The following is a 25,018-nucleotide window of genomic DNA, read 5'->3' as shown; positions in this document are numbered from 1 at the left end:
CTCGTGCAAACCGCTGCGTTGGGCACCATGCAAACCAATGCACGCGGATCCGAGGGCAGCATCACCTGAGGACCTCCCATCCATCTCCGAGCCTCCAGGCTTCCAGCAACCCAGCCCGGTCCGAGCGCGATCGTTCAGGTGGAACCGCGCCTCGAACCCGCCTACATCCGCGCTCAGTCGCCGCCTTTCCCACGTTCGACTCTTTCCGGAAAGGATTCGGGTGTTTCCGTCACAGGGCGGTGGCTCTCGGCAGTTTCCGTCCACGTTCGGCCCCCGCTGCCCCGCCTTGCTCCGCCCCTTAGGGGGCGGTGAGGCGTGGCCTCTCCAGTATCGCACCCGATTGGTCCTCGGCAGAGATTAACCCCGCCCCTCTCCGAGCTGCGCCTGCGCACGTTACAGAACACAGCTCTGCCCTCTCATTGGCCAGAACCCCTCACCCCGCCCCCCACCTCGCTCCAGACTGGCTAAAAACGCAAGGAGGCGGGCCTCGCCTCCTCCTCCTCCTCTCTCTCATTGGCTGCGATCTCCGGGAACAACGCGACGCTATTGGTTTTCTCGCGGCGTCCGCGGAACCGATTGGCTAGCGGAAGGCTGAGGGCTCCGGCCGGGCCGCGGCCCCCGCCTCCTCTCCGCTGCATCCGCGGCGGCCTGAGGTGAGCTGAGGGGCGGGGGGAGGCGGCGGCGGCCTGGAGGTGAGGGGGGTCCGGAGGTAGCAGGGCCTGAAGGATGCGGTGGTGGGGAGGGGGACGCCGGGGGCTGATTTGGAAGGGAGTACGGGGAGAGGAGAGACCCCCGTAGGCCGCGGCGCAGGGGGGGGCTGTGAGAAACCGTTCTGTGAGGCCTCGGGGGGGGGCTGGGCGTTATGGGCCCACCGGGGCTTTGGGGTCTGGGGGGGGGCGGCTGAAGGCTCCATCGAGCACGAAGGGCCCGCAGAACTGAGCCCAGGCTGCGGGTACGGCTGAGTCAGTGCTTCTCCCCATCAAACCGGGTTTGGGGCTTTGGCGTTTGTCTCTTTCGTTGTTGTACCTCGTTAATGAGGGCTGATAGCAGTTAATGATTTGTGTGTGGTGGGGGGGGGAGGGGGGGTTGTAACTCCGCCAGCAGGCGAGTTGTGCTCAGCTCTAGCTGTCCGAAGCGTTCGGTTGTTGTGGTACCACATGAAGTTCTGTCCTTTTGGGCTTTCTAGCCCCAGTGTGCTCCTAAGAGCCGTCCCAGGAGCAGCAGTTCCCGGTAGCGTTCCTTTAAAGGAGCATTTAAGTGTTTTATGGTTCTGGTTGGATCCCGGATGAAGGAGCTCCGAGGTGACTGCAGGAGGATTTGTTGGTGCTGCGTTATTCCGGCAATTAAAATGTAGAGCTTCTTTTTAATGGCTGCCTCGGGCTGTGGCTGAGGTCAAAGGGAGAGCTGAGAGGGGATGGCAAGAACAGCCTTCCCCTGTATGGAGCTTGGGGAGGTGCAGGAAGTCCTCACCACACAGCAGTGGGGCAGGGGAAGGTGTCATTTTCTATTTCCCATCACCTTTCTCTTTTCTTCTTCTCAAAAAGTTGGGTATTTTTGTTTTGTTTTTGTAGATTCTTTGGTTAAGAGCTCAACCCCAATCTAAAGGACGGTTGTACTCTTATCTATGCCATAATTCTTGGCGAGTCCCTGAGACCCTTCTGCTCAGAAAGGTAGCAAATGAAGCCCGAAAGCAGCAGTGGTGCACACTATTGCTGGGACAAATGCTTTTTCTGGTCCCCCTGCATCCTGCTGAGTTTTTTGGAGCACTTCAAGCCAAGGGGTCCTGCTGTGAGAGAAGCAGAAGGGGGGTTCCCACCTTGAGGCATAGGTTGTGTCACTGTGTGAAGCATCAGGAATCCACCACTGTGTTTGGAGACTGAATGTGGAAAATGCTCTGGGAGGGGAGAAAACCGACCTTCTTTTCTGCAGCAGCCACCAATGGGGGCTTCACTGAGTGCAGGAGAACTCCTGTGGGGAGTTCTGTGGGCTCAGGGGGTGGCTGCAGGAGTGTTTCGTCAGCTGGAGGACAGAGCTTTACTTCCTCACACTGATAAGGGGACCCAGTGAGCCTGGGAAAGGTCCACGTTTGAGGAAAAGCTCACACTGAGTGGGGGCAGAAAAGTGAAAGGCTGAGGGGGGGCTGAGACCTCTGAGCTTGACTTGGGCTGCTGTAACGTAGTGGGCATTGGCTGGTTTCACCCTCAGAACTCCCCATTTCTTAGCAAAAGCAACTTTGGTAGAATAATAAAAATCCCCAGGGCGCTTTTCTCTCCGTTCATCTTTCCCTTTAAACAGGGAGCTCTCAAGTTTGGAAAGTTCACTGAAATGCTCTGTCTAGACAGGGCAGGAATGGCCTGGAAAGAGAACACCACGGGCGGGGTGATCTGAAGTCATTTCTTTCTTGCTGTGCTGTCTGTAAAGCTGCGAATGACTTTTCCTTATTTGAAAGTGAGCCGGTTTGTGCTTAGCAAAAATGTGCATTCCCATTGTGGCTTGGGAAAGCTGAGATCAGGGAAGGTTCCATCACCCTGTCTGCAGCACTGAGGTTCTGCAGGTTATTTTGTGTCCCCTCCATCCCATTCAGTATTTTATTTTAATGCTGCAGATTGCCTTCTTGCTTGTTTTGTGTTGACTCTTTGCTGTTTCTGTAGATATGTGGATTTGAGCTGCTTGATCCCACCCCAGGGGTTGCTGGTACTGATTTTGGAGGAATGTTTGCCATTAGATGCTCATCAGTGGTTATTTTATTCCCCACTCTGTTGCTTTTTCACTTTGTGCACAGGCAGCTTAGAGCTAGGCTTGGCAAAGGGTGGCTGGGAAGCTGTGGTGCTCTGCTTGTTCCTCTTCACGTGTTTTAATTACTGCTCTTTTTCTACCTCTGAAGTGGGGAGAAGCTATTTTCTGGGTGATAACATGCACTTGCTTCAGATATTTGGAGATCTCCCAATAACTTTTCAGGCAGTTTTTTTTTTTACAGTGGTGTCCCCTCAGGTGCTTGCTTTTGAGGCTGCAGAGACAGCTTATAAATGTTCCTTGCTGAATTTGTTTGTAAGCAGTCACTCTTTGTATGTAAATATCCATTCTTTTACTGAGCTGAGTTGGAGACAGCTGGAGGGAGTTCACCTGAAGTGCTCTGTGTGGTGCTCCAGGTTTGGTGCCTTTTTGCTCTATTTGGTGCCTTTCTGCTCTGCATGCTGCTCCAGGTTTGGTGCCTTCCTGTGCTCCCTTCTTGTCCAAAAGTTCATTTATTTAAAGGCGTGGAATTATCAAGAAGGTTTGGGTGCAGACCTTAAGGTGCCCAGGTCCCCATCCACTTGGAAATGGAGCCTGGGATGCATTTCAAATAATTATCCCCATCCTTCCCTGCTCTCTTTTTGGGATTTCAGCTCCTCGTACTGCAGCAGTGCTGCTGCATTCTTTGGGCTTCTAAACCATGTCCTGGGAATGCCCCTACAGATAATCCTTGTTGGGATGGGTGGGAGCTGAGCTGATTATTCCTCGAGCAAACGAACTGTGTGTTCCTCAGTGCATTTTCAAGCCTGTGGGTTTCACTAGGAACGCACTGAGCCTCCTGGTTCCGTAATGCTTTGCCTTCAGCCTGCATTTGATAGATGGCATTGGCAGGTCGTGCGTTTTCCTCCTGGCTGCTCGGGCCGGATCCCCATTGTTCTGCATGCCGTGTCCAGTTGCTCTTTGTTTAACCTGGCACTGTCCCTCTCCTGCACCGGGGAGCCAGAAGCGTAAGGAAAATCCATGCACAGGAACCGAGTGTCCCTGCTGTGTGCTGCTGGGATGCTGGCTGCTGATACACCATGGATCCTTGTTGCTCCCCATCCACGTCGTTCATTAGCAAAAATTTTATGGTGGCTGTAAACCCACCTGGTTGTGGGGCTTAAATCACAGAATGCCTTGAGCCTTTTGGATCCACAGTGAGGCCGTGGGGCTCTCGTTGCCTTATGTTTTACCTTGCTTTCTGCTAGCCATTCCAAAGCACCTTTAGCAAAATACAGATTTCACTCTGTAAAAACAGCAGTAAGATGCGCTGACAAGCTGAGGGATGTGGGGTACCCCTTGGGCTTGCTGGGCAGCAATTTCTGACTTCCTTTCTTTCTTTTTCCCCATTGTTATTTAGAACCTGAGACAACTGACACCGGCAGCCGCGTGACAAGGAGCAGCTTTCCCCAGGAAGAAACCGTGCTGCTCTGTGGGGCTGTCAGCTGAATTCTGACAGCTCCAGACCCTGCTTGCCCTCTCTGCTGTGATTTTGCCATCCCAGACCAAACACCATCCACTCCCCTCCTCGATTGGAGGCCGTGTGTGAATCACAGCTGCACTGCTCAAGGGCTACGACTTATTTTTCTCCCCCCCCCTCCTTCTTGTATAGCTGCACATCAGAGCAAACGCACCAAGATGTCTAAAAAGCAAAACCCAAAAGGTAAGATGCATGTGGATATGCTATAATCAAATGTCAATAAACAGCACAATTGATTCCAAAGTTATCAATTAGGAGAGGGGTTAATTGCTTCTGCTGTACTCCTCTCCAGGCTGCTGGTGACGCTTGACAGCTTCTTGTCACCATCTTGGTGACATTGTATAACCTGTTGGGTTTTGTGACATTTGTAGCAGCATTTCAGTTGTCCAGCTGGACAGGTCTGATTCTTGACTTGCTGCATATATTAATACTGCCCCCATTTTCACTGTCAGAAAGCAGCAGAAAAGAAATATTTTTAGTAGTTCACAACACCCCTGCAGCACCCATGCAGGTTCTCCCTTTTCTGCTGTTTCACGTTAAAGACAAAGCTGTTCTTGCAGCAAGCAGCTTAGTGCAGCAAGAGCCCTTGTTTGCTTCACGTGAGACATTAATTCGAAAGTGTGGGGAGGGGAGACAGTTAGGGGTTATGAAGGTTATGGTTGTCTTTTTATTTGCACTGACTAGTAATTAATAATTTAAGGCGAATGCTTTGACAATCCGTGTCCTCTGCCTCAAGAGAAGTGCTTTTGTTCTCGGTAGATTTTTGCTTCTCACAGCTCTGGCACAGAAATGGTGCCTACCTGAGCAGCACTGCTGTCCTTTGACATCCAGATCCATGCATGGTTCGAAGCAATTAGCAGCACTTATGGAAATTACTGTATAGGATAATTTTGGAATTATTTTTAAAATGCTGCATCCATGCTTTTGGAAGCCTCAACACAAGCCATTAGGAAATGGTCTTCTTTCTGCTGCTAGAAATAGAGCCCAGCAATTGTTGTCAGTGAATACGTGGGGAGAAAAGCAACAGGATGGTGGGGAATGGAGGGAGGTCTGCAGCAGGTAGCAGGGAACCCTACAGGGCTGGCACTGCTGGGTTTCTCAGGCCAAGAGGGCACCAGGGCTGTCAGCATTTGATGCTGCAGGCTGCAGCCCTGGTGTGCTCAGCAGATGTCATGCAGGCCCTGCGCAGGTAAGGAGTGTCTTCTCAATTTCTCTGGAAGCCAAACAAAACCGCTTTGCTGTGTAACAAAGGAGCGGTGAGGAGTGCTGAGAGGTGAGAGAGCTGCTTTCAATAATGCAGCAGTTCTGAAAGCAAATCAGGAGCCCACCTGCTGCTGTTGCATGGGAGTGCTGTGGAACAAGGCGAGCATCTGAACTGCTCAGGAGGATGTTGGTGAGATTTGGGAAGTGGGTATGCAATTTGGGCATGGATGCAGCGCAGCCCTTGGGCTCTTCCTTATCTGTATACATCAAGGAGGCATTGTTATTGGTGAAAAATTGCCCTGTGTGTACTTGGGGAAGGGGAAATATCACAGGGAGCCTGCACAGGCGTAGTGTGGGGGAAGTTCTGTTTTAATCTTATCCTTCATTTAACAGTGCCACTCAAGTGGAAGCTCTGCAGAATCCCAGCTCTGTGTAAGTGCTGCTTCCTCAGCCTTTGGCTGGGAGAGAGAATCCCAGGACTGTCAGTGTTGGAAAGGACATGTGCAGACCCTCAGTCCAACCCTGTGCTAAAGCAGGGTGCATAAGAAAGCACCAGGAGGGGCTTGGATCTCTCGGGGAAGGAGACCCCCTCCTCTCTGGGGGTCAGGTTTGGACTTAGGGCTGTAATGAATGCTTGGGCCATTCGTATCTATTTGCAACAACAGCAGTAACCTGGCATTTCTTGTCTAGACAAAACCCCAAGGTGCAGCTGCCACCTCTTTGGGCTCACTCTGCAGCACAGTGACCACACCACAGGGTGTTAAAATAGTTTCTGCAGCAGCTGATGGAGGCACTGAGCCCCAGCTCTGAATTGGAGGCGGTGATGGAGTGAGTGCAGTTTGTGAGCCAGATGGACCCCCTCATGCATCTTAATGTGCTCTGTGGGAAAAGAGGGGCTTGGAGGCATGTGTGGTAGTGGTGTCTGCTCATGGATCATAGGGAAAGTGGGAGGATGCTGGAAAGTCCTGCAGGGACCTTGATCTGTGCTGGTTAGTATCTCAGTGTTAATTTCTGCTCAGTGGGTACCGATACACTCCTAGTTTTGTAAGCTAAATGATTTGTTTCTGTGTTCAGTCCTGCAGTGGCAAACAGGAGTCAGGACTTCCCAAATTGGGCAGGGCTGTCCTAGGCTGCTGGGTTTCTCATGTCTCAGGAAGCAGAATGGATATTTCTTGGACTGTTTTTGCATGTCTTTCATGTAGGAGTGTCTGATTAGTGGAGTTACAGGAGAAGGAAACTGAAGTGAGCAGGCAGTGTGGTGCTGGGCAGGGCAGATTCTTCCTGGCAGCTTTGGTGCTTCTGTTGAAGAGAACCAATTTATTAAACAGTGCTAAAGCACAGAAGTAAATGATCTGGGATGAGCGATTCCTTGCCCCCTCCTTTTTCTGGGAGCTGCAGTTATGAGCACAGAAGCAATTAAGACCATGGTTCTGGAGTTAATGCATCGCATCCGCAGGGCAGCGCTGTGTGTTTTCATGCAACAGCATCCAAATTACACAGCGTTCCATTCTGCCATGCACAGCCACAGCCCCACGAAGGTGTTCGTTCCCCAAATCCTGAAGGCAGTGGCAGCAGCCAGACGTCTGCCCAAGAGAATGGAGCATTTTGAATTCCATCCATTCCTGCAGATCCCCGCCACCACCAGAGACCTGAGTGCCAGCAGCCCTTCTAATGATGCTCGGGAGCACTCCTGGGCAATATCACATGAATACAGTGAAGTCTCCATTGCATAATTTTTGCATGATCAACGTTTTAGCTGCTGGAAGCTGGAGCTGTGGTGGGAGTGAGGTGCTGGCAGCTCCATCTGCGTGAGCTCCAGCACAGACACAGCTGTAGGAAGGGGTAAGATTGAGCGCTGCAGCGGGGAGCTGAGCTTCATCTTCCTTGGCACCTGGGTCCTCGGTGGCTGTTCTGCAGTGAGGGTTTTGAGAAAAGATCTCTGATTCTCACTCGGTGATGGGAATCTGAGAGCCATTTACAAGATGAAGGGCCGGAAAGTTGGGAGCTCAAACTTGCGTGAGCTTCAAAAACAGGAGACAATCTTGCTCATGGGGCTGAAATGGGGAAGGACAGAGCGAGGGAAGAATTTAAGCGTTCATCTGTAGCCTAAATAAGAGCCTGACCTTTCCATCATGTTCACAATTCTGTCACTGCGTTTGGAGGCATCTCGGTTTAAATGCTACATCAATGTCTGGGAACCGCGGAAGTCAATGGTGTGTCTCAAAACTGCGTGTGAGTAATTTGGAGGAGGTGAGGGAAGGGACGTGAATCAGCAGCTCGGGGTGTTGGCCCACCAGAGCAGGCTGCTGGATGCATTTCCTTCCCCAAAACCCCAAATTTAGATGCTTGGTCCTTTGGCACGTGAGGTGATCCCAGGGCAGGGATGGCAGGGAGTGAATCTGTTGCTGGAGGCTGGCTTGGCTCTGAGTCTATCTGGAAGATTAGCATTGCCCTGGAGTTGGGAGCTGGTGGGGAGCATGAGCTGCTCAGTCTCCAAAGCCATTCATCAGTCTGGTTGCCTTCTTGTATCTCCAGGCGGGGGAGGTTGGTAATGTGCTGCTCAGAGGCTCCAGTGCTGAGGAGATCGTTTGCTCTTTGTTGCTGGGCTCACAGAGCAATTGATGCAGAAATGTGAGGGTGCAACCGGCCTGTTTTGGTAATGGTTTATGTCACATCAGCCCTGCTAGGGCTGAGTTTGCTTCTTTGTGGTTTGGTCTGCAATTGGCTAGAAGCAGAGCTGTGGCTGAAGCAGTTTCATTGGCTCCCTGTAACATGGCGGGAGGAACAGAACCTGTCCTTTAATTAAGGTTGGGGCACTGTGTGCTTTGCTCTCAGCAGCTAATTGCCCTCTGTTTGGTAGAATTACCCAGCAAGCACTGTGACCACTGGAGTTGACCATGCTCTCCAGATGTCTCCCAGCACCTGAACGTTCCAAAGTGAGTTTCCCATCTTCTTTGTCTTCACAGATCCATCCGGGTTCATTTTTGATGTTCAGTCCAACACTGTGATGGCCCAAGGAGGAACCTTTGAAAACATGAAGGAGAAGGTAAGTGCATCTCGTGGGACTTCAGCTTGCCATTTTAATACTGCATCTTTATCTGCTGTCAGAGGTTAAATATGCTTCTGTCTGAGAGCTAACTGCGCTTCTTTCAAAAGCAGAATTTTATTCAGGCTAAATCATCCTGGCATATGAAAGTTTGATAAGGAAGGCATTGGTTAAGGTGTTCGGACTGCTTGCACAGGGCTGCGATGTGAGGTAGAGCAAATGCATCACCTGTTGGCCTCTTTTCTTCCCTCCAGATCAATGCAGTGCGTGCCATAGTCCCAAACAGGAGCAACAATGAGATTGTCCTCGTGCTCCAGCATTTTGACAACTGCGTGGACAAAACAGTGCAAGCATTTATGGAAGGTAACTGCAGTGGGCTTCTGGGCTTTGTCATAGGGTCATAGAATCATAGAACAGCCTGGGTTGCAAAGGACCACAATGATCATGTAGTTTCAACCTGCCTGCCATGCGCAGGGTTCAACCACCAGACCAGGCTGCCCAGAGCCACATCCAGCCTGGCCTTGAATGCCTCCAGGGATGGGGCATCCACATGGGCAACCTGTTCCAGTGCATCACCACCCTCTGAGTAAAAAGCGTTCTCCTAATATCTAACCCCTATCTCAGTTTAAAACTATTCCTTCTTGTCCTATCACTATCCACCCATGTAAACAGCCATTCCCCCTCCTGTTTATATATATAAGCTCCCTTCAAGTACTGGAAGGCCACAATGAGGTCTCCCTGGAGCCTTCTCTTCTCCAAGCTAAACAAACCCCGTTCCCTCAACCATTCTTCATAGGAGAGGTGCTCAGCCCTCTGATCATCTTAATGGCCCTCCTCTAGTCACTCGTACCTGCTGTGTTTGTGGGCCTTCAGGAGCTCCTGCAAAAGGGTCAGAGTTCAGCACACACCCCATGTAGCAAGGAGCTTATGGAGCTTTTCAGCTCATCCACACATACCCTCCACAACTCATAGACTGTTCTCTTCCACCTCTTTGTTGATGTTTGTCCAAATAGAGGTTAAGGCAGAGATAAGGACTTGATAACTCTTTAGGTAATGGGGTTTAGATACTCAATTACAGAAACTCTCACTCGTGTACAAAAGCAGGGAATGTCTTCAGCTTCATTTTTTCTGCTGTTTGTACTTTGAAACCCAGATGGGTTTTGAAATACTTTGAAGTGCTGAATGGATTTTGTGACCTCAGAGAAGGTGGTTCTTGCTGTTGGCACTGCATGTGTGCCACCCTCACCGATCATCACTGCTTTTTGTTTCAGGTAATGCCAGTGAAGTATTGAAGGAATGGACTGTCACAGGCAAAAAAAAGGTAATGCTTCTAAATACACCTCGCAAATGCAGTTGTCTTTTTTATTATTATTATTTCTTTGAGGATGAGGAAGAGCATAAATCGAGACTGCCTGCCATTCTCTGCATTCCTGGTAATTTTGATGAGATGAGAAGCCAAAGAGCAAACATGTTCTGCACCATTCTGTGCATGCACACTGCTGGCAGCAGAGCAGACTGCCAGAGATGATTGCCGTGTTCTCAGGTGCCTCGCTGCTAAGAGCAGGGATTTGCATGGGGCCTTTGTTGCAAACAGAAGACATCACATCTGCACTCGGTTTCATTGTCAAACACATCGTGTTGGGCTGAAAAAAGCTTCTAGACTTACAGCCCTTGCAATAGCTTTTGTTTTGCTGACCCTCTGCAGGACCCCTAATCCACACACCCAGCCCCACGCTGAAGTAAATCTTTCTCAGGTCCGTTTGCTGCAGCAGAGCTCCGTAATTCACTGCTCAGATGGTTGTGCCGTTCCATTTTTCATCGGTAACCTTTGGAGCTGAACAGTTGCATTTAATGCTGAGCTCTGTGGAAATATTTCTGTGTCATGTAGGCTTCCCTGCCCAGCTCTGTGCTCAGACCTCTGCGAAACGGTTAAAGGAAGATTTGCAAAGTTTCAGAACTTGATATTATAATGTCCAAATCCACCAGGACAGGAAGAAAATCATAATTATTCAGAAGGACTCCTTTGAATACTTAAAAAGCACCAGGATAAAATAGAGAGGAGAGAAATGTGACCGAAGAGCCGTGTGCTGGGAATCGAGGGAATTGCTGTCAGAGCAAGGTCTAGGGCAGCATCCCGAGGGGAGTGGGGCAGCCCCCCACAGCCCCACTGCTTCCAACAGCCCTCATCCCATGCCCTGGGCTCGCTGGCACACCGTTGGAGGGGATAATGAGTTTGCACGTCGTTAATGCCTCTATATCTGTCCTCATTGTTGAACGAATCCCTCCTGCTGTTAACAGGATCAACAACAGGGCTGGCTGAAAAGGCATTTAATTCAGCTACTTTCAGGTGGTAAGCACAAGCTTAATTTTCCCTTCAGGAATTAAAGCTTAACGTTTTTATTTTTATTTCTTTCTCTCTCTCTCTCTCTGTGGTTCGGATGCCTAATCCTCAGAACAAGAAGAAGAAAACCAAACCGAAACCGCAAGCCGAGGCGAACCCTGGCCCCACAGACCCCAGGAAATTGGTGTCCACTGAAGAGGAGCAGTCAGCAAACTCAGAGAAGGGGGGAATTAACGGTTTCCATGTCAACGGCTGTGCCCATGACACAGAGTCGGTGGACTCGCTCAGCGAAGGGCTGGATGCGCTTTCAATTGATGCCAGAGAGCTGGAGGATTGCGAGGCCTCGGTGCCAGACATGCCTGAGAGAACAGGTTAGTCCCCAGAAGAAGCGGCAGGAGGCACCCGCTGGGTGTTTAAAAAGCAGAGGAGCTGCCTCTTGCCTTTTGTCTCCCTCCTTTGACTGGGGTCAGCTTTGAGAGCTGATTTGTTTGTACGGTCCTCCAGGAAAGGGCAGCTCACCCCGAGCTTTGATTTCTGCTTGTGGTCCTAAAGGGCTGGTGAGCATTCTGCCGTCCTCTGTGTGTGTCGTTTCCCCCCCTCCCCTTCACACCAAATTGTGCTTTGCTCCGGCAGTGCCTCAACTAGAGAATGGAATAGCAGACCTCGACACCAAATCTCTCACCGTGCACCCTGCCCAGAGCCCTTCGTCTCTCAGACAGCGTCCTGATCAGCACAGCGCGAGCAGGTCCGGCTCCAGACCCACAGCCCCCACCTCCCCGCCTGCTGTGCGCCTGGACAACGTCCCCTTCTCACCTGCAAACAAGAAGCTGGGTAAGGCCCCCGGGTCTGCACCCTCCCTGGTGTCACAGCAGGTTGCCAGCAGCCAAATTCTCACCGCCTAATCCGCTGCATTGCTGACGGACAGCGCTGAGGCAGGCTGGACGTTGATTTTAATACAAGCTAACACACTTCTTATTATCTGGCCTCTAACTTGCACTCTGCTCCTCCTCTTCCCCGTGCACAGCAGGAATCTTGACAGCAGTTTAGATGTAGTGCCTGGAGCAGCAAACCCGTATGTGTGAGAAGGCAGGGCGGGAGGCAGCCTCGCTGCATACGCTTAGCCCATTCTTCTCTGCTTCCTCGCAGAGCCTTTGGGTTCTTTCTCATCTGTTGTGAGAATGTGTCAAGAGGACAGTAGTTGGGACCAGCCCTGTTACAAGAAGTGACAGCCTCCTGTTACCCGTGGTTTTTTTCTCTTTCGTGTGCCTTCTCTTACAATAACAAGAGGGGACAGGAGGACCTGAGACAGCGGTGGTGAATGTGGTTATCATGCTTAGCTCAGTGAGGTGAGGCGGTGGCTGTGCCCCTAACCCAAAGCAACTCAGATGCATTTGGTTACTGTTGTGAATTTGAAACTGTAGAGGGGGTGTCCCTGCCCACAGAATGAAATCCTTCAAGCTCTGGGAAAGCTTTCCTCAGTGGAAAACCTGCAGAACTTCTGCTGAACCAAGAGTCTCTGTAATGGGGGAGGGAAAGGAGGTATTAAAACCAAGCAGGACATAGTTTAAAAGTAAGAGGGAAAGCGTTCTTCTGATTTCCCCTGCTGGGAGGATTTAGCAGTGTGATTGACATGGCTGTTTAAGTTCTCTCTGTCTCTTGGTAGGTTCTAATATTGAAAAATCAGTGAAGGATCTCCAGCGCTGCACCGTCTCACTGGCTCGGTACCGGGTCGTGGTGAAAGAGGAAATGGATGCTTCCATTAAGAAGATGAAGCAGGTATTTGCTGAGCTGCAGAGTAGGTAAGTGAAATGTAGGAATGGATCCAGATGTGTTGAGGATTAAGATCAATGAATTCAGAACAAAACTTCAGCTCTCCAGTCAGGCTAATGACAAGCTTGTGTTTGCCCCGCTGGCCAAGCACCGTTTGTCAGCGCTTGAGAGCTCAGCGTGTCGTCAAGAATTAAGCCCATGTCTGAAGGCCTGTGCTCTGCAATTTGTAGAAGGCTTTTTGCAGGCAGCTGTGCAAAGCCTGCGTTGGAGCTTACTGCCCATGCATGCAGCAGGAGCTCCGTGCCCCACTCAGGGCTTTGTTGTCCAACTCTTCGGCAAACTTTGATTCTGTGTCTGCATGAGGCAGTTAACATGGCCTTTCTTAAGTCCTGTTAAGCACAGAGGGTGGGAGGAACTCGCTGGGTAACGTGCTGCTAGCTGGGTGGGTGCTGGCGTTGGCTGTGCTGGGAGCAGAGAGTGCAGCAGTCTGTGTCTCTTCAAAACAAACATTTGTATTTGAAATCTGTGAATTCGGGTTGCATACAGCATGGAAGAGCAGGCTCCTTCTGAAAGTACACACACACAAAGTACAGATTACACTGCAGAGCATTGCTTCTCCATTTTTAAACCACGCTTTGAATACAGTGCACAGTGTTCCCTCCAGGTGCACTCAGGTCTTTTTAATTACCATTTTCATTGCTTTGGGTAAGCATTTTACAGTGACATTCCCAAAGTCCTAGCACCAGATGCACTTGATGCCTTGGCTGATTGGATCTGTTAGTGAGAAATTGTTCTTCTTGGTTATACAAACATGAGTGGATTTGATAAAGAAGTATAAGAAACTGCACAGAGAGTTCCCTGCTGATCTCATCATCTCTGAACTTGCTAAGGGTGCACTCACTCCCACTGCCCAGCTCTCTGATGATGTTAAGGAGCTCTGATCCCAGCTCTGACCCCCAAGGGGCACCACACATCACTGGTCTCCATCTGGACACTGAGCCATTGGCCACCACTCTCTGGGTACAGCTGAACAGTCCTCCCATCAAATCCATATCTTTCCAGGTTGGAGAGAAGGATTTTATGGGGGACTGTGGCAGAGTCCAGATAGATGACATCAGTGGCTCTTCCCTTGTCTGCTGACTCAGTTACATTGTCATTTTTACAATCAGGCAGGACCTGCCCTTGGTGAAGCTATGTTGCTCATTCCATATCTCCTCCCTCTCTTCCATGTGCCTTAGCATTGCTTCCAGGAGCATCTGCCCCATGATCTCCCCCAATTCAGAGGTGAGGCTGACAATTCAGTAGTTCCCTGCCTCATCCTTTCCACCCTTCCTAAAAACGGGTGTGACGTTGCTTTTCTTTCAGTCACCAGGAACTTCACCTTACCAAGGGTGGCTTGGTGACTGCGTCAGCCTACTCCCTCAGTTCCTTTTGCCAGAAGTGAGTAATATTTGACAGGTAACTAAAACGCTGATATCACACCGAAGGATTAAAGCAGATATTTGGCAGACTTGCAGATCCGTGTCAGAAGTGATCTGCATCTGCAAACTGCATGGCCTCCAAGGCAGGAGTGCATAGTGGCAGTGATATGGAGTTGGCTGTGCTCCGAAGCCTTTTAGCAAATCTTCTTGATCCATGTGACGCTTTCTCTTTGTGTGCCTGCTTGGGTTGAACTTTGCCACCAGGAAGTGCTCTCCTGAAGTGGAATGCTGCCCTGCATTTAAGTTCAGCGTGCTGAAAGTAGTGACAGGAGGTGTTTCTGGCTGACTTTTGACCTTAGTGGAGACCAGACCCTCATGGTTGGGGGTGTCTGTTTGCCCTCAGCTGCATTCTTATTCTTTTTTATGCTCGTGACCTCCATGGCACAGAGCTCCCAGCTTTCCTCTCTTATGTTGTTGCAGCGGTGGAGATTTACCCCACCAATAGCTGAGGGTTCTGGAGGGGATTTACCCCTCAATAGCTGAGACATTTATAGTCCTAACTTAATTAGTTTGTGTATTACACCATACTTTGTTAGTGGTTTTGTCTACTGAATGGCAACTGATGCTGCTTCAGTATCATCTCCATACACAGTAGGGCTGATTGTTTTCTGTCAACCTCTCAGTGCATTTACAGCATCTGTAAAATCCCGTCCTTGGGATGGAAAATGTCACTGCTTTGGGTCTGTGTGAGCACTGCTTTGCCCTTTGCTTCGGTGTTATCAGCTCTGCACTGCTCACGTCACGTTCCCAAAGGTGAAAGAGCCACATGTAGCCCTGGGCACAGGAGGATGTGTGGATCCGCCTGGCGTGGGGCCACTGGAGCCTCCCTTGGCAAATGCCAAGCTCTGTTGGCCACGGCTCTGCAGAGTGCAGCCTGATTTCCTTATCCCAAAAATGACGCAGTTGAGCTGAAACAGAAATTGTACAGTCACATTTTCTTTTCTTCCCCCAGCTCCCTTTGCGACCCAGAGAATAATTAGTGTATTTTTAAAGCCTATGACACAAGTCAGGACCCAATAGCTAAATCCTCTTGCTGAATCATAGCTCCAACTGGCTTTCTACCAAAGGAAAACCTGATTTAAAGGCAGGTTTGTTCATCTGAAACAGGGCATTAGTAGCAAAGTGCAGACTGTTTTCGCTTGTGTGTCACAAATGTGCTTCAGGTGTCCTTTGAACCAGCAAGGCTTCCGCAGGTTTGGACCTTTATCTTCTCTCTCTTGGCAGCGTGCTGGTGCAGGCACAGAGGTGAGGGTGAGGGGGCTCTAATGCTGCACCTTGATCTTCGGGTGTCAGATTTCTGCTCTGTAGGATTTGGAGGTGGTCGGGTAACCTGAACGAGGGAGTCCCAACAGCCCTGAATTCCCAGCATGTTTTTCTATCTGCGCTGCAGAAAGCACCCTGAGCCTTTGTGGGTGCAGAGGGGAAGTTCAGCTTCAGTACTTCTTTGGGCATGGGGCTGTATTGAGGTTTGTCACTGCTGCACTGTGGGGCTTAAAGGTGGCAGCTGCCCTGCAGGCAGCTCTCGGGACTGCTGTGCAGAGCTTGACCTCAAAGCTGGGATCGTGCTCATGCATACAGCATCTTGCAGGGGCCACTGGGCTGCATGTGTCTCTCCTGACAGCAGCTCACGACCAAGTGCTCAGTGCTGCTTCAATCCTCAGCAGGTCTCAGTTCACCTCCTTCCCCTTTTTCTTCCTCCCAGAGCGTGCTTTCTCCAAGCTCAGTCTCTTGGATTTATGTGGTCTTGTCCCAGCACACAGCAGCCCAGGACTGAGCACATTCCTGAGCGGATCTGGCAGCTGGAGGGCAGTCTGCTCAGCTATTCCCTAGCATGGGAGACTGCTGGGGTCTGATCGAGCTGCTCCTCACGCCAACATCAGGCACAGCAACATGACCTATGTTCCTCAGCCAGCCCAACTGTAAAATTGGGTAAAGGACTCCAGCTGAGCTCCGCTGAGTAAATTAAATGACAAAGGGACGCAGGCTGTAATCTTTTGTCAAGGTTCCTACGGGTTTGCTTGCAGGAGAAAGCCCCAAACAGCCTATATAAAACTCATATAAAGCAGGCGTTGCTCCTGTCAGAGCCAGGGGTGTGTGTGCATGTGTGTTCAGGGAGGAGGCGATAGGGGATAGGTGCAGCACAGCTGGGCTCAAGTTCATCAAGGCAGTGCTGTATCCGCATTGGGATCCTGCCTGGTTAGCTCCTTACAGAATGTATGGGCATCTCTCTGTGGGATGGGCATCTCCCCACACCCTGCCCCTTGCTCCACACTGCTGAGCCACACGGGAGACAGCTGGAAGGAAGGTGAAGCCCTATTAGTGTCGTTTCTGACACACGTCGTTGTATTTGTGCAGTTGGGCTGCGACTGCCTGACCTGGCTCAGGCCCCTGCTGTGCTACGAGCAGAAACAATCTCTGCCCTGAAAAGGCAGATGGACAGAGAGCGATAAATCAACAGAAAGTGCCAAATGTCAAAGCTGCTGTTCAGAGGGAGTTGTTCAAATTGATCCTGCCTCAGTCCTCTCTGACACACAGAGGAGTGGGAGCGGTGGTTGGAGTTTGCCTTTCAGATGCCCTGTGGTTTGTGAGAAGAAATATTCCTCCATGCTTTCAAGCAGATTGTTCTCACTGAAAAGCCTGTGGCCTGAGTTGGAGGGCTGGTGTTATACTGTGTCTGCATGGAAAGTGTTGTAAAGCTAACGGGCAAAAGGAAGACTGGGCTTTCGTATTAGGAAAACAGAAATGAAGCTTGTTGATAGGGAGGATGCTGAATGCACTCAAGCTGCTGGGGGAAGCACAGGCTGAGGGCTAGACTGCAGGAGCAGTGTGGAGGCACAAAAGCATCTGCAGGAAGGGTGAATGTGAGGGTCTGGGTTTGTTTCTGCAAGGAACAAAGCTGAAGCCAGTGCCTGCCTCTATGCTGTGTTTTCTCTCCTGCCATTGCAACCTGAGTCTTAGTTGGTAGTGGTACAACTCTGCTTGCACAGAGGCTGCAGCCACAATGCCTGGGGGAATTGTGGTCTCATGGCAACAGCCACGCTCAGAGCCTGCTGAGTCTCCTGTGATGCACCTTGGGTGCTCTCAGGTGGCTGAAAAATCCTCAGGCTTTAAGAGATGGGTGCGTGGTGGGGGCTGTGCCCACTGGAACGCTGCATGCTCCCTCAGCCCTTTGGGATGTGCCCTGCCCTGAAGTGCTGCAGAACACTAGGATTTGGATTTCTGGACTGGCAGGACAGTTTGGTACATTGGAATAAGCTGAGAGCGAAGCATTGCAATCAGATGCCTTCACCATGTCGCTCCTGAGAGACTGTTGCCCACTGCCCACACCCTGCTCCAGTGCTGCAGGTCCTGCCTGTGGCTTGAGCATTCTGAGCAACACTGCATTGCACCATGGCTTTCCTCTGCGATAAAGCCCAGAGCAGTGCAGCTGCTGCTCCTCTCCCCTCACCAAGCAGCTCTGACTTTATCAGAGCACGGTGACCACACACCCAGCAGGTTTTTAGAAATGCAGTAGGGTGCTGACTGAAGCTGTGGTGCCAGCAGAGCTCAGAACCAAGGCTCCTGCTGCCCTCTGTTGGTCCCTGCTCATGGCTGGCGTACCAAGAAACCCACCGTGCTTCTCCTGTGGGATTCCGTGGTCCCCTCTGGTGTTAAATCCTTTCTCTGTGTTCTTCCCCAGCCTCATGGATCGCGAGGTGGCGTTGCTGGCTGAGATGGACAAAGTGAAGGCAGAAGCAAGTAAGGCTCCCTCCTGAGCACCCAGCCTGTAGATCTGCAGATGGTGCTGTGCTCTAGAGACAGCCCCATTGGAAGCAGATTTTTCTCCCTTATTTCCTTTTCACTCTGTGTAGAGCACTGTGTATTTGGGAACAGACAAAACAGTATACTATGCATACTGTGACTGGATTTTGCAGTTTGAGGCCTTTGTTCTGTGCCTGCGTGAGCTGTGCTCTCCTGAAGGCACTGCTGAACATTTTGGCATCCCTGGGGAGGTGGAAGGGGTGCTCACAGCACCAGCAGCACTCCACCCTGCAGCTCAGGGGACACAGGGAGGACCTCAGCAGCTAAAACAGCATGTCGTGCCTCCTTCAAGCTCAGGTTCAGTCTGGAAACATACACAGCTGCAGGAGGGTGACGCTGGGGCTGCTGTGCAGCTGGCACAGTAGTGACATGGGGAACCTGCTGCTTACCAATGAGGGGCCAGGCTGGGGCTGCTCCAGCCTCAGAGCTGTGCTCTGTTTCACAGTGGAGATCCTGATGAGCCGGCAGAAGAAGGCAGAGGCCCTGAAGAAGATGACTGACGTGGCTGTGCGGATGTCAGAGGAGCAACTGGTCGAGCTCCGAGCTGACATAAAGGTGAGCTTTTCACTCCTGTTTCATCTCACCCAAACACTCTGCATGTTTTTGTAACCATCCAGGTTTCAGAAGAACATGCTTTGGTGTGGTGCCTTTTCCAAATTCACCGCTGCTACTCTCTGCAGCTGGGCAGAAGGGCACGAATTCGTCCTGAATCTTTGAATACTTGGTTTGCAAAATACCAACAGATGATCATCCAAACATTAACCCCTTGGTGCCTGCACTTCAACCTTTGACCACTCTGTGTTGGTACTGAGCTGGGAATGTGGCAACGCCACAGCTTTGTCATCAGCACAGTGCTGAGAGCCTCCCATGGTGCAGGCTGACCTCTGCCTTTCCACCCAGCTCACAGAGCCATCCCGCTGCACAGAAGCTGCTTTTATATTCCATGAAACACTTTTATATGCCAGAAACCACCTCTGCTCTCTGGCACGCCGGCTCCTGCTGCAAGAGGTCAGCACAAAGTTGTGCAAAGGATCAATTAAGCTCCAGCTTGAGAATCCAGCTGCTGGTGCTGCAGTTCAGGGCAGTTCCCAGCCCTGAGCAGGATTGGTGCTGCTGAGGAATTCTGCTTCTGTCCACATCCTGAGCAGTGCTGGAGCCACCGTGGGACTGAAACAATCCGAGTGAAGCTGGTGGAAGTCATGCAGAAACCTTTTCCTAATTCCTCAAGTCCTTGCAGCCATCTGCCTTCTCAGCCAAGGCTTTTTTTCCAGCACCACCTAACTCTGTTATTAGCCTCAAACTGGAGACTTCTGTCTCCATTCCTGTGCTCTGATTGGGTGCAGGGATTGGAATTAACATGCATGTGTTCTCTTTTCCACACAGCACTTTGTAAGCGAGCGCAAGTACGATGAGGAGCTGGGCAGAGTGGCACGGTTTACGTGTGACATCGATGCATTGAAGAAGAGCATTGCTGCCTTTGGGCAAGGTGAGCAGGGAGGGTCAGGCAGCCGAGGCCTTGCCATCACCAAAACTCCCTGTGTTGCCCCCCAGATGGGAGAGCAGCAGGCTGGGAAGGGGCTGTGCTGGGTGCTTTGTTTCTCCTGAGCAGTGTGGGGAGGATTGGTCTTTGGGATACCCGTTCTTTGGCAATGGGGGCTGTTCTCCTTCCTTCTCTGGTCCCAAGCTTTTGCACAAAACCAAAGCAAAAATCTCACCAGGAAAAGCTCTGCTATCCCTTCATGCCTTCAGCTCCAGCCGTGAGCTGCTCCAGCAGTTCTGCCCCAGGATCCCAACAGAGGTTAAAGGGTGAGCAGTCAGGACCCCCCCACACACACAATGCACATTTTGGGATCTTCTTTTTCCAGTTTCCCACCCAAAGAACAGCTACTCCACTCGCTCCCGCTGCAGCTCCGTCACAGCCGTGTCCCCAAGCAGTCCCAGCAACATCTCTGCTCCCTCCAGCCCTGCCTGTGCCTCTGCCATCAGCCTTACTACAGCGAGCAAGAAGCCCCCATCCTCCGTGGAGGCGGCCGGGGAGGGTGCAGGCAGCCATCCCCCCCAACCCCACCGAGAGGTACGTGTGCCCTGGGGCTGGGAGGGCTGGCACAGCCCTGCTTTGCTTCTTGGGTGATTTTGGGGGGTTTGTTTTCCCACCTTTCAGGGAGGTGTGATGACCATGGGCTGTAGGCTCTGTATCACAGGGCACCGTGGGGTTTTGTTTTCCCAGCTCTCTGACAAGCAGAAGGGACACAGGGTCTGGTGTAGTTTCTGAGCTCTGTATCATGTGAGACTTCAGAGTTTTTGCTTTCTGGTTTCTCTGAGGAGTGGGGTGAGCGTGAGAGCGCTCTGTCTCCAGGCTCTGCCTCACTTTTCTGTTGGGGTTTCTGTATTCCAAACTCTCTGGGTAGTGAGAGGCACTGGGTACATAGTCTGTAGCTTCTACTTCACATCAGATATTGGCATTTGTGATTTCCAAATTCTTTGGGAGTGGTACAAGGGCACACCTTCCCAAGTTCCACTTCACATCAGGTTTTGGTGGTTTTGTTTTCCCACCTCTCTGGGGAGCAGTGAGGTGCACAGCCTCTGCCATCTGTTTCACGTGAGCTTTTGGGTTTCCAAGTTCTCTGAGGAGCAGAAGAGGTCTGAGGATGCACAGCCTCTGGATTCACACCACATTTAGGCTTTTTCACTTCCCCAGCTCAGGGGAGCACGTTGCACAAAACGCATCAGCTCAGTGCTGTGTCGATGGACGGCTGCAGCCCTCAGCGTGGGATCTGTCCCTCTCCTCTCTCTTTCTCTTGCAGGCTGCCCCAGGGAACAGGCGATCAGGACCACAGGGACCACCGGCCTCCCGCCCCCAACCCCACACCGCTCCTCCCCCAGCCAGGCGGTCCGGCGGCCCCCGGCACCGCAGCGGAGCAGGTCCGGCACTTGGCCGGCACCAGAGCAGCCCGGGCAGCCCCCACCAGATGCAACCCCCGGAGCCCGGAGCTGCGGCCGGAGCTGCTGCCACGCACAGCAAAGGGCTCCCGCAGCGCAAGCCCCGCGCCAGCCGCCAGGAGGGAGCCAGCTCCTGAGGTTTCCCCACTTCTACCCTAAGGGGACGAGACTGTAGGAAGCTCCTAGCTAGAGATATTAACAAAGGAAAGTTTACACTTCTCAGTTCTTGTGCCATTATTATTATTTTTTTTTTCTTTCCTTCTCTTTCTCTGATGTCTGCTTTGTGTTCTTCTCTCACATCTACTGCACCTCCACCCGGGCTCAGGGCCCCTTTGCTGCTGTCACTGTTGCCTTTTTCTTTCCCCTCTAGAAAATTTCCATGGCTCTGATGTCACTGTAGGCAGAGGGGGCCCGGACGCAGCCCCCAGCCTCTTTGTCCCCACTCTGCCCTGACCCTGGGGTCTCACATTGAAGGAGCAACCCCAGGACAGCCCAGCCCTCGTGCTGGCAACGAGGACAAGTGCTGCAAAATGGGAGTAGGGGGCAGTTTGAAGGAGCCAGGAGGGGTTTGTGAGGGCTAAACCCCCAGCGTTGTGCCAGCGGGGCCCTGTGCACCCTGCACAGCGTGCTCTACTCTGGTTTATGTTGAGGGGAAAACTCTTTGTTTAATTCACCTCCCTCTCTTGTCCAGACCCACTCTAAATTAAAGAGCAATATCAATTAGCAGAGCTAATCCTAGCTGCTACCAAGCGGCAATGGCCGTTACTTAGCATTGTCCAAATAAAAGGCGATGTTCGTGTTCGTTAGTACTGTCCATTAATTAATGCTCTCTGTTCCTTACTGCCTCCACCAGCCAGCATTTTAGGGTGCAGTGGAGGAAGGGATCAGCCCCTCCAAGGGAGGTGGTAGGAGGGCAGGGGGTGACTCCTTGGGGCTGGCAGGAGGAGGGTTGGGAGAGATGCAGCAAATGAGGTTCTTTTGGCTCTGCAAAATACATTCCTGGATACCATCAGCTGCTGCTTCAATGGGACATGTGAGTACAGCAACTCTGCCTTTATCAATAAAGGACTTTCAAAATATTGCCCCCACAGCTCGGGGTCTTGTGTGTCCATTTACCTCCCCACCCCCTCCCCACCTTCATGTGAGCCACAGCTGTGAGGGTAAAACACTTTATTTGCAGGCCCACAAGCTTAGAGCCAGGGGAGGGTGAGGCCCATCCCCCTCCGGCTGAGGGGAGCCAGGAGGACCTCCCCCCATCTCTCCCTGTAAGGCTGGGACCTCCTCACTGCTGGGCCATCTTGGCTGCCTCCGTCTTGATGAGTGTGATCAGGTCCTGGTTGATGAGGAAGACGAAGCGGAGGCTGGCGATCTGCAGGTAAAGGGGGGAGGTGAGCAGGACTGGACCCCCCTCTATTGCCCTGAGACCCCCTCACCCACCCCACCCACGCTCACCTCCACCACAGAATTGTTGTTGAGCTTCCACTTGTTGCCACCGAGCACAGGACGGCCATCAATGTAGATGGGGCGCCGGCCCTCATTAGCGATGAAGAAGTCCCCATTATTCTTCAGCTTGATGACACCTTAGGGGGGCAATAAATGGGGGAGGGGAGCACAGCTGCTGTGCCCTTGAGCCCCCCAAAACAGCCCAGCCCTGCTCCCTACCCTGCTTGCGAGAGATCTTCCAGGCTGGTCCCTCCAGCGCCAGGTCCACATCAATCTGGTTGTCCTTTGTGGCTCTGCCCAGTGTGATCTGAAAAAAGGGGAGCATAAGAAGGCTGGGGGAACTCACTGGGATGAGAAGAGCTCTGCTGGGGGGCCTCAGCCCCACCCTCACCTCTCGAGAGCGCATGAGATACCGCACCATGCGACCCCGCAGCACAGCCAGTGTCTGGCTGTCAAAGTCTGGAGAGTTCATGCCTGAGGGGAGAAGCAGAGAGGAGGGCAGATGGAAGGAAGGATAGATGGACAGTCAGACAGCCTCCCCCACTCAACTCTTACCTGTGATGCTGTCAACTAACACCTGCCACTTGTGCAGCTCCTGCTCCAGCTGCCGAATCTCCCGTTTCTGGCGGCGGTCGGCCACAGTCAGCTCTAGAAAAAGGGGAAAGAAAAGAGTGAGAGGGGAACGCCCCCTCCCCCCCCCCGCCAATTCAGACTGCTCAGATGCAGTCTGAACTCACCATGCTCCAGCACATCATCCCGTACATCCCTGCAGAGAAGAAGGAGGATCAGAGAATACCATCTGGAGCACCCCCTGTGTTCCCTTAGGGCTCTCCCAAACCTCACTTTAGCTTGCTGTCATCCAGCATGTCCTCAGCATCCGAGAAATTGAGCACCTGGTCCCCCTTGGGGAGCGGCTGCACTGGAAGGAGCAGGAGGGAAGGGAGTGCACAGGTGGGGACACACAGAAAGGGGGACACAGGAGGCATGGGGAGGGGAGCTGGGCTCACCAGTTTGGTCATCCAGAAGGTAGTATTGCTTCATGAGCTGCCAGTGCAGCTGCAGGGCCTTGGCTGTCCTGGAGGGGTAGAAGACATCGGGGTGCTTGTGGAGGAGCTCCTGGAAGGTGTCGAGTGTGGGCTGGCTCATCTGCAGAGGGGACAAAGGACACGTGGCACAGAGGATGCCCACGGAAAAGCAGATGCCAGCATGAAGCCCTACCTACAACAAGCCCTGGCCCCACAGGCTCTTACCGATCCCACTTTGTTCAGCAGCTGCTCCTCAGCTTTGCTGAACAGCACCTTGCTCTGGATGGCAGCGATGGCCTCGGGGTGCAGCTGGCGCATGGCCTGGCAGGCCAACCTGAGGGGAATGTGGCATGAGAACCCCCTCTGAGGGCAGCTCTGCCCTCCAGCACCACTACCACACTCACTTGGAGATGATGGGGTCATAGAGCAGCGCGTACCAGCGCTCCTGGATCTCCCGCAGGTTGAAACGGCAGCTGAACTTCACACCCAGGTGCACAGACGTGAGGTCATTGGTCTGGAAAAGCCCTCAGATGAAAGAAAAGCTGCAAATACCATCACAGCAGAAACCCCCAGAGCACAGTGAGCCCTGGGGCCATGGTGGTCAGATCTGGGGCTGTGGGGGGGGGTCTGACCTGCAGCACAGCATTGATGAGCAGGAGGTCATCAGCAGGCTTCCAGCGGCCCAGGTCCTTGGTCACCTGCAGGGGCTGTTTGCTCTTCTTCATCCGCTTGGCAAGGCTGGGGGCCGGAACGGGGCTGGGCGCCACAGGAGTGGACACAGACTTTGAGACCTGGGGAGACAGTGAGGGGTAGTAGGGTCACCCCAAGGGGAAGTGGAGTAACACCAACGGGGGTGGGTGGGGAGGAGTCTCCCTGAGGGCAGTGGGGGTCCTCCTGAGGAACAGAGGGGGTCCCCTCCCTGAGGAACTGTGGAGTCCCCCTGACAGCATCTCCTCCTCAAGGGACAGTAGGGAGGTCTCCCTGGGGAGCACTGGGGGTCTCCCCAAAGGGACAGTGGGGTCCCTCAGAGCCCCCTGCCCCCCCCCCCGCCCCCACAGCCTTCACACCCCTCACCTTCTTCTTCTCGCTGGAGGACGGCTCACTGCCCGAGCAGCGCCCCGGCTCCACGCCCCCCTTTGCCCGGCTGGAGGACTTGGCCAAGCTGCTCTCTACCAACTCATCATCGAACTTCTTCCGCTTGATGAACCTGGGCCGAAGGAAGCAGCGATGGGCCCCGTGCCCCCAAATCCCCCTCCCCCCCACCAGCCCCCACCTCCCGTACCGTGAAGAGCTGCGGCGCTTCGGGACGGCTCCAGAAGCCTGGGCCGAGCCCCGTTTCGGCCCCGCCAGCGGCTCCTCGTCCTCGGAGCGACTCGCCGCGCCCGACGCCATCAGAGGAGCGCTCCGGAGGGGTCCCGCGCCCGTTACGGGGCCCCCGTTGGGGACCGCAGCTTCCCCGGGCCCCGCCGCGGCCTCACCATCCCCTCGACGGCGTCCGCCGGGAAGCCGCCATGGACAGCTACTTCCGGGCGCCACCGGAAGCGCCTCTGACGTCACTGAGTCTGCGACATCTCGTGCGCGCGGCGCCATCTTGGTTGAGGGCAGAGGTGTGCGCCATTCATTGCGGGCTCGGGGGCGGCCGGAGCCCACCGGAGGGCGGAGATGGGGATGGGGACAAGGAAGGGGGCAGGGCAGGGACTGCCACCGTTGACCCCG

At 52.8% G+C, this 25,018-nt stretch overlaps 2 protein-coding genes across 3 annotated transcripts; one reads left to right on the top strand and one right to left on the bottom strand.

Moving 5' to 3' along the window:
• Positions 1 to 497: 497 nt before the first annotated feature.
• Positions 498 to 21,640, top strand: SPATS2 (spermatogenesis associated serine rich 2). Of its 2 annotated transcripts, none has more exons than XM_031603230.2 (13): positions 498 to 653; positions 4,133 to 4,435; positions 8,422 to 8,501; positions 8,756 to 8,864; positions 9,773 to 9,822; positions 10,955 to 11,213; positions 11,476 to 11,673; positions 12,506 to 12,641; positions 17,773 to 17,831; positions 18,340 to 18,449; positions 19,278 to 19,380; positions 19,760 to 19,968; positions 20,699 to 21,640. In XM_031603230.2, exons 2-13 carry the CDS (start codon positions 4,411 to 4,413, stop codon positions 20,969 to 20,971), a joined length of 1,611 nt encoding a protein of 536 aa, XP_031459090.1. In that variant the 5' UTR covers positions 498 to 653; positions 4,133 to 4,410; the 3' UTR covers positions 20,972 to 21,640. The 2 variants fall into 2 exon arrangements, with proteins under 2 accessions (XP_031459090.1, XP_089984601.1); XM_090128475.1 differs by having other exon boundaries at positions 592 to 692.
• Positions 21,641 to 21,987: 347 nt separating this feature from the next.
• On the bottom strand, positions 21,988 to 24,912 carry MCRS1 (microspherule protein 1). The gene is made up of 13 exons (XM_090128476.1): positions 24,585 to 24,912; positions 24,377 to 24,509; positions 23,935 to 24,093; positions 23,707 to 23,816; positions 23,528 to 23,636; positions 23,285 to 23,423; positions 23,121 to 23,196; positions 23,015 to 23,043; positions 22,833 to 22,925; positions 22,669 to 22,751; positions 22,497 to 22,584; positions 22,287 to 22,414; positions 21,988 to 22,203 (listed from the first exon to the last, which is right to left on the bottom strand). Exons 1-13 carry the CDS (start codon positions 24,890 to 24,892, stop codon positions 22,117 to 22,119), a joined length of 1,542 nt encoding a protein of 513 aa, XP_089984602.1. The 5' UTR covers positions 24,893 to 24,912; the 3' UTR covers positions 21,988 to 22,116.
• Positions 24,913 to 25,018: the final 106 nt, after the last annotated feature.

This window comes from Phasianus colchicus, chromosome 33 (assembly GCF_987193195.1).
Source record: "Phasianus colchicus chromosome 33, bPhaCol1.hap1.1, whole genome shotgun sequence".
In the NCBI taxonomy this organism is placed as follows: domain Eukaryota; kingdom Metazoa; phylum Chordata; class Aves; order Galliformes; family Phasianidae; genus Phasianus; species Phasianus colchicus.
This window is presented reverse-complemented; position numbering and strand designations above follow the sequence as displayed.